This window comes from Maylandia zebra, linkage group LG16 (assembly GCF_041146795.1).
Source record: "Maylandia zebra isolate NMK-2024a linkage group LG16, Mzebra_GT3a, whole genome shotgun sequence".
Lineage (NCBI taxonomy): Eukaryota > Metazoa > Chordata > Actinopteri > Cichliformes > Cichlidae > Maylandia > Maylandia zebra.
The window spans coordinates 25,047,164-25,059,020 of NC_135182.1; the positions used below are offsets into that span (position 1 = coordinate 25,047,164).

The 11,857-nt window shown below is 39.4% G+C and overlaps 1 protein-coding gene across 1 annotated transcript; it reads left to right on the plus strand.

The window, feature by feature from the left end:
* Nucleotides 1-709: 709 nt before the first annotated feature.
* septin10 (septin 10) lies at nucleotides 710-10,937 on the plus strand. The gene is made up of 10 exons (XM_004555541.2): nucleotides 710-874; nucleotides 1,802-1,916; nucleotides 2,442-2,637; nucleotides 2,755-2,941; nucleotides 6,421-6,582; nucleotides 6,874-6,970; nucleotides 8,127-8,295; nucleotides 8,382-8,514; nucleotides 8,875-9,053; nucleotides 9,833-10,937. Exons 1-10 carry the CDS (start codon nucleotides 845-847, stop codon nucleotides 9,846-9,848), a joined length of 1,284 nt encoding a protein of 427 aa, XP_004555598.1. The 5' UTR covers nucleotides 710-844; the 3' UTR covers nucleotides 9,849-10,937.
* The last annotated feature ends 920 nt before the right edge of the window (nucleotides 10,938-11,857 follow it).

Consider the following 11,857-nt stretch of genomic DNA (forward strand, 5'->3'; position numbering starts at 1 on the left):
CCTCATTACAGTTACTCACATTTACCCATATAACAGATACACCTTGTATTTGTTTTTAAATTGTCCTGGCCCTGTTCTTAGTTAACATGCTTTCCCTCTAATTTAAAACCTCCAAATACAGTTTAGAAGGAGATTTTTTGTGCTTTGTACAATATCGGTGGAGTCCGGAGCTCAATGAAACAGTAGAATTTTAAGGCATGCAATTTAATGGATATTCTAATCCCTTGATCATAATAATCTGATAATATTTAATCTATTTATAATTGCTTTAGCTTTCTTCTGTAGCATATAAACCGGATTAGTTAGTTGGTCTTACATGCATTTCCCCATAGCTATACACAGCAGATCCTATATGGAACAGTTTTAAATTAATATGATATATATAATGATTTTTCATTTCGTTATTTTATTATAATAATCACACCTCAAAAAAATCTAATTTCATACATTTTAATGTTTTGTCGGTGCAAACAGTCCCCAAAGTAAGCACTGGGAAAATTAAATTGCGCCGTACCATTATTAGAAAAGGGGGGCGATTTTATTACTGCATTAAGTTTTTCTTGCTTTTCAGCGCTATCTTATCTTTTATTTTTGTAAATTACATGCTGTAGAACATTTAAATATTGGAGCCTCCGCAAAATTTGCCATAACTTGCATTACTGTCGATATAAAGAAAATTTAAAAATCGTCCCATTACTACATTGTGTTTAATGGTGTCGTCTGTCCAGTTGTCGACAGCAGTAGGGCGATATTGAGCGAGATTCTTTGAGAAAGAAGTCGATCCTTTTCTAATTTTTATTTTTTTAAAGTTATTTCTGAATCTGTTTACGACCCATCTTAAGTTATGGCTTCTTCGGATGTTGCGCGGCAGCCGGTTAGTATTTTTTTTAATTTTTTTTTACTCTGTGTTGTCGACAATAAACTTCTTTCTAGACAGTTGAGCAGGGAGTGTCCGAGGCTATCGTTAAGTTAGCTCCTAGCCTGAAAACTTTCAGTTATTACACTTATGGAAAACATTCATGTTTAAACGGGGCAAAGTTTAAAACTCGACAACATATGTATGATGTGCTATCAACACAAGCACTGAACCTTTTTTTTAAAAAAGATCCCCGGTTATGCCTTTCACTACGGTAAACGGCTGAGAGGGCGCTAGCTGGCTAAGGCTACACTAGCAGTGCTACATTAGTTTCATAGAATCGTTAACGTTAGCTCCGTGATAAGCTTTTGAAAATATGTGTGCAATTCGTGCCTGCCGCAAGATGTATTTGTACGTTGCGGGAGCTTTGTGACACAAATGTCATTGATTATTAGCCCTCACAAATCTGAATGAAAGTTGGCGTTTCGACCTCCAGCAATGACAAGGATTCAGAAATAAAGCACAGCACCGCCCACAGAGTTATTAAAGGTTCTTAGTCATAGCATATCTAAATCAGTGCTGCTGACCACCTACACTCGGGAAGTTTCATTAATTTAGACTGGAGAAGGTCTGACAAAGTGGACGACGGTGATATTTAAAGTTATCTCAGGCTTTTGGAAGTTAGGTGGATTTATCTTATTGTCCTATTTAACGTCTTCTAACCGCTTTTGTGCCTCTTTGGCCCACACACAGGCTTTAAAAACCAGATTTATCTAATCAGGCAAAGAATAAAGACAAAAATACGTAAACATCTTGGCTGGACTAGACTACTCGGTGCATTATGTGATTCTGTTTGTTTGTAAGTGCAATATTTTGTGAAATAAGAGAGGAAAAAAAGCATCATAATGTTACAACCCAGCTTTTCCTGTCAAATTTATTCCACAGGATAAAGGAGTCCGGTCCTTGTCTCTTGCTGGCCATGTGGGCTTTGACAGCCTTCCTGACCAGCTTGTCAACAAGTCCATCTGCCAGGGCTTCTGCTTTAATATTCTCTGCATCGGTACTGTGTCGCTCACACATAGATACATAGATGAAACTCTGCATAATGTATGCAGAGTTTCTTTTTGCTGTTGATGATGAGCTAATTAAAAAAATTTTTTTTTTTGGTATTTAGGAAAAAATTAAGACATTTTTTTTTATTATTTGTCATGTCATTTAGACAGGAGTAGTGGACATTTTTGTTGAACAAATTGACAGGAATAACAGAACATAGACTCTCAGAAAGTTTTATTGCCTTTATAAAACGTAGGTAGATTGTCTGTCATTAAATAGTAATAGAAATGCATTGCTAAATTTTATTTTGCATACAAACATTCAGTTAATGATCTCAGTTTGCAGCTCTTAGTCAGGCATTCCTGATGTTAAAGCTCCTGCACACTTAGCTAGAATTAATTGTGACCACAGTTGCATTGCTGGATAAATCTGACTTTCTGGCAGTTATAGTTACAATAAAATTGTACTGAAAAGTTTCTGTTTCAAGTTTAGTTACTAAAGATTGCATCATACGTCTCTTTTGTGCCCCTAGGTGAGACGGGTATAGGCAAGTCTACACTGATGGACACGCTATTTAATACCAACTTTGAGAACTTTGAGTCATCCCACTTTGAACCTCAGGTGAAGCTCCGGGCTCAAACATATGACCTGCAGGAGAGCAACGTCAGACTACGTCTCACTGTGGTCAACACAGTTGGCTTTGGAGACCAGATGAATAAACAAGAGAGGTACGGGGAAGAGCTGAGTAGGTTATTAATGTTGGAGGATTGCGACTGCCGTGAAGTGATTTTACTGTCGTTGTGAACTTGCCAGTTACTGATGATCACTTTATGTATGTCTTTTAGCTACCAGCCTGTGGTGGACTACATTGACAGGCAATTTGAGAGTTATCTCCAGGAGGAGCTAAAAATCAAGCGTTCTCTTCACAACTACCATGACTCACGAGTCCATGCCTGCCTTTACTTCATTTCCCCCTCAGGCCATTCACTCAAATCCCTTGATCTGGTCACCATGAAGAAATTAGACAGCAAGGTAGGAGAAAGGACCACAGTGTATTCTGCATGTCAGAGGGTATAATAAATGTGTTGTATTTCTCAGTGTCACTGTAATGTAATACTTAAGAAAATCTGTCAGTTTTAAAGTTGTTTTCTTTATGTTTGAAGTAGAAAAAGTAGCAAGTCAAGTTGTTTCACGCATTTTGTGTAATTGATGGCGAAACTTACCTGTGTCTGTGGTTGCAGTGCTACTAAGTAGCATAGTTAATAGCAGGCTTAAGTTTAAAAAAAAAATCTAGCCCAGCAACATTTCAGTCAGGCGGCTCACATTTGAAATGTATTATTGCAGCACAAGAATATAATTGGCGTTGGCATCTAGATATGTTACACTTGTTCATTGGGGAATGATGATGTACTCCAAAGGTTAAAACGTAATTAAAAGGGCATGTTTGGTATTTGATCTGAGGAGAGTCAGGTGTGTTGATGTGTATGTCACAACATATCTTCAAACCTAGTTTGTGCTCACAATTGTTACTTTTGCAAACAGCAGCATTCACCAAAACTGACGTCACAACTATTGGCATGCGCCATGCTGTGGTGTAGTTTGGGCTTGTCGTTTCCCTTTTCGATTCCCTTTTCGACCTGACACACAAATCTATGATCATGTTGGTTTTTAACTACCATTTAAGTAAATATCAGAACAGAAGCTAAGATTCCCGGAATATACAGATGGTTTGAAGAGATTATACGTTTTGGAGGAAAAAACCAAACCAACTTGCTTTTCATGTCTTCTTGTTTTGACTTTTCTACTCTTATGCCAGCACTAATGCCAAGATTTTTTTTTAAAATGATAAATGGCCTGTATTTGTATAGCGCTTTACTTAGTCCCTAAGGACCCCACAGCGCTTCACACTACATTTAGTCATCCACCCATTCACACACTGGTGATGGCAAGCTACATTGTAGCCACAGCTGCCCTGGGGCGCACTGACAGAGGTGAGGCTGCTGGACACTGGCGCCACCGGGCCCTCTGACCACCACCAGTAGGCAACAGGGGAAGTGTCTTGCCCAAGGACACAACGACCGAGACTGCCGGAGCCAGGGCTCGAACCGGCAACCTTCCGATTACAAGACGAACTGCCAACTCTTGAGCCACGATCGCCCTGTGCTGAATTCAGGAGAAAACCTGTCATTCAGGAGAAGTCTGAACTGAGCTGGTTTGCTCCAGGTGCCAATATAAACAATGCCGGGGCTGTGGTGACGTTCCATTTGGTGTGCGTTGACCATAAACCAGGCTTAAGTTGTCTACCTGACCTGGACCACTGCCCTCGGTCCACAACAGGCCAGTGATTACCAATGAGGAAAGGGGCAATAATGCAGTAGACATTCTGTAAGGCACCATTTCATTACAGTTAAAAGGGTAAGACAATGACAAGAATTGTTGTGTGGAGATGAGTAGTAAAAAATAGAATATGATGTAGACCATATACTAAAAGCATTGTAATCTCCGCATTTAGTTTGGAGCTAAAGATGACGAATTGAACATTATAAAAGATACTCTGAAAAATCAGGCCAATGCTGAAGTGCCGTAAACGTTTTATGGCCGCCAGTGGATAATAACTGTGGTTCCAAAAAAGAATTTATAAAAGGTTATCTGAAAACCACCCTCAACTTCCTTTCTTTGTGACCTCAGTAAAACACCTTATTGTTATTTTTAGGTAATCCTGAATAATAAAAACAAAAGTTAAAAATCTGGTCAAGAGAATTATGGAGGATATGTTCAGTTTCAGATCCTCCTCTTATTACACGCAGTTTCAAAAGACCAAGGAGGTGATGGCAAACGCTGTTCAGCTTAGAACAGGATTTCACAAACCACTGGCTGATGTCACTGTGGTTACATCCATCTTTTGTACTGTCTGTGGATGAAGATGAAGGCTGGCTTAACTTTGATAGCTTTGTCTTCAGTGAACTACAGGGATAACAGGAGATTAATGATGCGTTCATGATGCATTTGCAGGAGATAAATTTCAAACTTGGAAGCGACAACTGCAAAAGGTGCCTTCTTTTAGTGCTTCTTTAGTAGGAATACAGTGTGAAAACATTTAACATGAAGACAGATTATATGTGGTTGTGTGTGGGAGAGATGGTGGGAGTTTCTGTATAAGTTGCTACTGAGGTTGTTTTTATGTCTGACTGCTGGGAGAGGTTCAGTGTCCAACTAACTGAACCCCCTTCTATCCATTCCTCTTGAAATGGTTAGAGAGTTTCCCATGCTCCCTGTGTGTAGCAACTTTGTGCTTTTTGTGTGTTTGTGTGGTTTCGCTGCTCTGGAGTGTTGGTAACCCTGGATTTGCGTGTGAAAGGGATAGAAGCAGCACTGGAATGCTGTAATCACCTCACGCACACACACTCGAGTTGTCCTTCTGTGTCAGTGTACAGAACCACACAGAAAGAGCCAATTGTTCAATCTGCAGCAGTGACAGACAGGCAGTCACTCAGACAGCTGTTGGATCAGATCTCTTAAGACTTCTCTGCTGGGGTCAGTGTGTGTGTATTCTGTATGTGTGTATGGGTGTGTGTGGTCTGGCCCCAGAAGCTCGCCCAATGACAACAAGTCATTCCAGGTCCCAGTTTGGTTTGACAACGTGACAGACAGACAGGAATGTGGGACAGCGTGGTGAACTGCTGGGCCAGAAATGACATTCAGAAAACATGGTTTTTATAACACTTAGCAAAAAATAGTTTTAGGAGAAAGAATTTCTGATAAAGAGAGAGACAACAAATACAGTTCCCGTTCTTGTTGAGTGATACTGTTACCAGTCTGATGACAGGATGTATTTAATGTGTCTACATGTACTTTCACGGTATGCTGTGCTGTGAAAACAACTTGTTTTAGCTCAATTAGTGGATGCCTGTGATATCAGGAGTTGCTCTTTTTATTGAAGATAACTTTGTGAATTTAGTGTTTTGAATTTTATATATTGTCTACATGCAGCTTAAAGACAACAGTAGTTGCTGTCATGGTATTTAGTTCTTATTGAGAATAAAAGTCTCTAAATTAATGTGATAGCTGTGATGAAAATACATTTATTTGTTTCTATTTTATATTTTTCAGTATTTATCTGTATATAAATGTCCTTTAGCATACTGAGGGGAAATGCAGTGGTTTGCATGTCTTAGTTCTCAGTGTCATTGAACCATATCAAGCTACTGATATCAGTGCGGCCTTGCATTCTTTAGTGGATTTATAATTTTGTGCATTTGAGGCATTGGATGTTAATGGAGATGAAGGTCTGACTATGAAAATGGAAGCTAAAGTGTGACTCCATCATAACAAAGACATGGTGAAAATATGTTTGATGGTAAACTGGATTATCAGATTATCATTTTGTTTTTAATTATTATTATTATTTTATTTCACAGATGGCATGAAAAGTTATTTTCTGTAGCTGGCATGTATTTGTAAAAAATACTGTCACTATGCTTATCATGAACATTTATCACATCTGTCTGTAGGTGAATATCATTCCAGTGATTGCCAAGGCCGACACAATCAGCAAGAGTGAACTGCACAAGTTCAAGATCAAGATCATGAGTGAGCTGGTCAGCAATGGTGTCCAGATATACCAGTTCCCACTGGATGATGAGACAGTGGCCAAAGTCAACACTACAATGAATGTAAGGAAACACACACACACACACAGACTTTTCTCAGATACAGGTTTAGGTGAATGTTTTTACTGGCAGAAATGTTCGAAACATATAATTCAAATTTCAGACACACACCGTGTGTGTTTTGTTTTGTCAAAGGAAACATTTCTGAGGTGTAAAAGGAATCTGTGATTTTAAGTGAGAATATTAGTGTAGGCGTTTGATCTACAACAGCTTTAGTTAAAGTATTTTTCCAAGCTGTGTCTTTTGCTTCAGATGCATGAATCCGTCTTGTATATGATTTTTTTTTTCTTTAAGGGTCATTTGCCATTTGCTGTAGTAGGCAGCACAGAGGAAGTTGCTGTTGGAAACAAGATGGTGAAAGCTCGCCAGTATCCATGGGGTGTAGTGCAAGGTAGGATGAATTACTCTGTTTATGGATTTCTTTAAAGCTTTGGCAGTTCACCTTAACATTTTCCTTTACTGTGGTTTTCACTGGCTACACTTTGTGTCATGCTTGAAACTAGTGCTGGGCGATATGGAAAAAATATTTATCACAAATCAATTATTTTATATCACGATAATGATATATATCACGATATACGACAATTTTACCTTGTTTCCAGTTATTCTCTGGAAAGTTTGACAAATTTCATTGCTCACTTTTCTCCAATTTTAATTTGAAAAGACATTTAACAGAACTGTTACAAATAAGAAACAAACATTTTAGTGCAGCAATATCAATGTATCAAATGAAAACAGCGGCTACTGTGATTTGTTTATGGCCCTGGGACGTTTTCTCATTGTGCGAAAGACTGCTGTATCTTCAGCTGGCTATAGTTCTTCTTTTTCCAGCTTGCTCCCATTGTTTCACAACTTGGTTTAGCTCGGGTTTTCTGGGTTCTTGAGTATTCTTTTTCTTGGACCTTCTGTAGGTGATAGAAGAGATTTGTTGTGTTGCCATCAGGCGCGGGAATAGTTTTATGGCATAGCTTGCAAATGGGCGTCTTCCGCTCTGTCGGTGCTGTTGAACCCGAAATGTAACCAAATCACAGACGTACCCCCTCTTTTCGGTAAAAGTGCTTCTTCTTGGGGTGCTGTGTAGCTGTCTCTGCCTGTTGCATGTCCGGGCATGAAACTGCAACCTGTCGCGCGTCCATCGTTTTGAGTTGCCATAAAGCATCTCGCAAATCCGGGTGCACATAAAGCAGCACCATGTCGCAAAACCACAAGACGGAGTTTCTTTACGAAAAATATAATTATTTTTTTTTTATACTTTATTTTCTTGTGCATAAAGTTAGAGTATGTATAGTGACAAGACAACACTAATATATTTGCAACAGGCTATTTAATGATAAATTTTATGTAATAATTTATACAATTAGGTTAGGAACGATAGAAACTATAGAAGACAAATGCACGATAGACACTTTTCTATCGTCCAGGCGATATATATCGTCATATCGCCCAGCACTACTTGAAACTATTTTTTTTTTTTTTTTAACTTGAAGTTTAGAATGTATTTTATTATGAAGAATAACCCTTTGATTTCTTTGATGTGTGTGTGTCAGTGGAAAATGAGAATCACTGCGACTTTGTTAAGCTGAGGGAGATGCTCATATGCGTAAATATGGAAGACCTGAGAGAGCAGACCCACACTCGGCATTACGAGCTTTACAGACGCTGCAAGCTTGAAGAGCTTGGTTTCAAAGACACAGACTCAGAGTGCAAACCTGTCAGGTATGACGTCACAAACCCATGCATACATCCACAAAATGAGAAAATGCACGGGCATATGACTTACAGCTGAGTTATGTGTGTTGCAGTTTGCAGCAGACGTATGAGGCAAAGCGTCAGGAGTTTCTGGTGGAGCTGCAGAAGAGGGAGGATGAAATGAGGCAGATGTTTGTGCAGAGGGTAAAGGACAAGGAAGCGGAACTAAAGGAGGCTGAAAGAGAGGTATACAGTGCATACATGCAAACTGATGTCCTCACAACACACCTTAAGCAATGTGCTTTTTGCCCCGAGTTTCCTATTCTTTATATTTAATAGGCAAATAAAATCTCGCATCAGCTGAAGAGATTAAAGTAAAGTGTTTCCTATTGGAAAAATAAAGTCAGCTTTTCCATTTTTCCCCATTAAAGAAGTCATTTATTTATATTCCGCTTTCAGTTTTATGCTCTATTATAAAAAAAAATTCACTGATGTTTTGTTTTCACCCAATCAGTCTACCTTTCTACACTTTTACATTCAATTTTTTCGACGTGTGAAAGTAAGTATTATGTAATGAACATGTGTTGTCACATCTCATTCTTTCAGCTCCAGAGTCGTTTTGAGCAGCTCAAGCGCCTCCATGCAGAAGAGAAAGCTGCTTTGGAGGAGAAGAAGCGGCTTCTTGATGACGACCTAAGCTCCTTCGGCAAGAGAAAAGCTGCTGCCCAACTCCTGCAAGCCCAGAGCCTCACTGCCAATGGCAAGAAGGACAAAGACCGGAAGAAGTAAGAGAATTCTGCAAATACCAATGCCTGTGCTTTTATGGAATACTGGGGGGCGAGTCATACTGGACATCTGAGTAATGTGTTAGGAATAAATAGATTCCACATTGTTTTTTGGAAATGAAAATTATCAACATACAGACGGCTGAATTCATCAAACCAAAGAAAAAATGATGGCTTAAAATTACAGTTGATTTTTGTGAAGTTATCAAAAAGCTCATGACTCCTCGAGTGATGCCACTGACCAGCCAATCGTGGCATGCAGTCTGTAGATGTCATATTTTTAATACCTGCTCAGATTGCTTGGAACCCCGGCTGGTCAGGTACTATTTTAGTATCTGGTACCAGGTACTATGACCTAATGGAAAACCCCTGAAAAGTCGATCTGAGTAGGTAATAATGGAAAAGGAGCTATTGTTGCCTCTTAGTGCTCCTGTTGTTAATTTCATAAACACCTCTGCTCCTTAACTGGCCAGATCAATACCCCAGAAGTTTACCTGGTGTGATGCTATACTTTGATTAAAAAGTGTTCCTTTATACATATATAATCATAATATCATATTGTGAGTAAGCACCCCTGCACAGGTCATTAATTACTTGTTCTCTAAGAGACAGTGCAGATGAAGACATACTCATTGAACTCAAGGGTATCAAATCTGATAACTAATGAGGATGTTTAAGATCTGTGCACATGTAAGATGTTTAAGTTATTGTCACTGATTAACTGCAAACGGGAAATTCTGTAAGTTGCTCATATGTCTCTCTCTTGTTCTTTTTTTCAGTTCTGGTTTCATGTGAAGATTCTCAGTTGTGACCAGCAAAACCGGTGACATTATACCCCACACCCTTTCCACACCCCTGTGGCCAGTTGTAACACTAAAGAAACCGCCCACATAAATCAGTTCAACAAAGTCCAAAATGGGTTTTAAAATGAATCATGTATTTAATTTTTTATCTTTCTAGCAGTGAAGTGGTTCCTGTGAGGTACAATTCACTTTCAGCTTGTCAGCACCATATGTAATAATCCATCACCATTTTTACAGGTTTGTCTAGTGTTTCTGTCATTAAGAGTTGTCAGAAGTGTCACAGGATATTATATTTCCCTGTTTCTTTCTAGTTTTTTATATTCTCTTTGTTTGGTACACCACCTTGATGCTCTAAATCTTCAATCTGAACATACTAGCATTAACTAAAAAAAACCCCCCAAAAACACTGTTAGGAACCTCACACGTTCTCTTGCGGTTGTTCCAAAGGGAACAAATTGGTTCAGAGTGTTTCACTTCTCTGCCGAGGTTTACAGTTAAACGGTTTTCTGAGGAGGGTAAAACAGAGGCTTGGTTTGGGATTAGGTACATGTTACTGTGTATTTTTATACATATATTTTTTGTTTTACTTGCTCTCTTATTTTCATTTTTATTTTATTTTTTTTATATATTGACACAAACCGTTGACGCTTGCAGTCCTGTCTGTATGAGAAGAGCTGACTCACGGGGAAAAAATGCATCACACCAAGTCGCTGTTTGAGGGAGAATTGTATTTCTCTGAAGACTGTATTCTACATATTTCTGTTCATCGCTTTTCGGACTTTTTAACTGTGTGAAACCCTTTCTCAGCAATACTCCAGCATAAACCGCTGCTGGTTTCAATGATTAAAAAAAAAAAAAAAACTTACTGTATTTACACTAGTTAAAGGTAATAGTGCCTTATCTGTATTAAACCTAAAAACTACGTTATCCAGTTTGTGATCACATCCAGGGAAACACATCGATGCCTACTGGATAAATGCTTGCCTGAGACACATTTGTACTACACTTATATTTAAGGAATAAACAGTATTATATGGGAGCTTTTCTTCTTTCTAAATAAATCTTTGTATTTTTATGATGATGGATTGTGTTTGTCTACTTCATTAAAGGCTGGGATGTTTATAGGCAACACATCTACTGGTACCATCTACTGGTACAGCGTGAGGTTCAGACTGTGATGTAATGAATGAGGACTGATTTAACCGTACCCACAGTCTGTTTGCACTGGCTTCAAAGATTTGACAGTGGAAGAGCTACAAACTGAAATGTTATGTCCATGTGTAATGGCATCATTGCAGTCCTGCCAAGGAATTCCCCCAGGATATCTAATTGTGGAGATTATTACACTATTAAATGTACTGTTGGTCTGACATTATACACTGTATTTGGGGGAAAGCATTTCTTTAGCGAGGCCTGTTTTTGCCTCACTAAAGTTTTATTGTTGGTTGCTGACACCACATCTAATCACTGGAATAACACTTTTAAGGCATTTGAACGTTTTCTTTTATACCGTACCCACATCTCTGAGGATCTCACCTGGACGACCAACTGCTCCAAGCTGGTCAAGAAGGCTCACCAGCGCCTCTTCTTCTTGAGGACTCTGAGGAAGAACCACCTGTCCTCAGACACCCTGGTGAACTTCTATCGCTGCACCATCGAGAGCATCCTGACCAACTGTATAACAGTCTGGTACGGGAACTGCTCTGCCTCGGACCGGAAGGCGTTGCAGAGGGTCGTGAAAACTGCCCAGCGCATCGCCGGAGCACCACTTCCTGCCATAAAAGACATCTACAGGAAGCGGTGTCTGAAAAGGGCTGGGAAAATCATCAAAGACCCCAGTCACCCATCACATGGACTCTTCACCCTCCTGCCCTCTGGGAGGCGCCACAGGAGCCTCCGGACTAAGACCACCAGGTACCGGAACAGCTTCTTCCCCACAGCTGTCAGACTCCTGAACTCTGCCTCCTGACATCTGACCCACGTTAAACTCATGGACTGAAC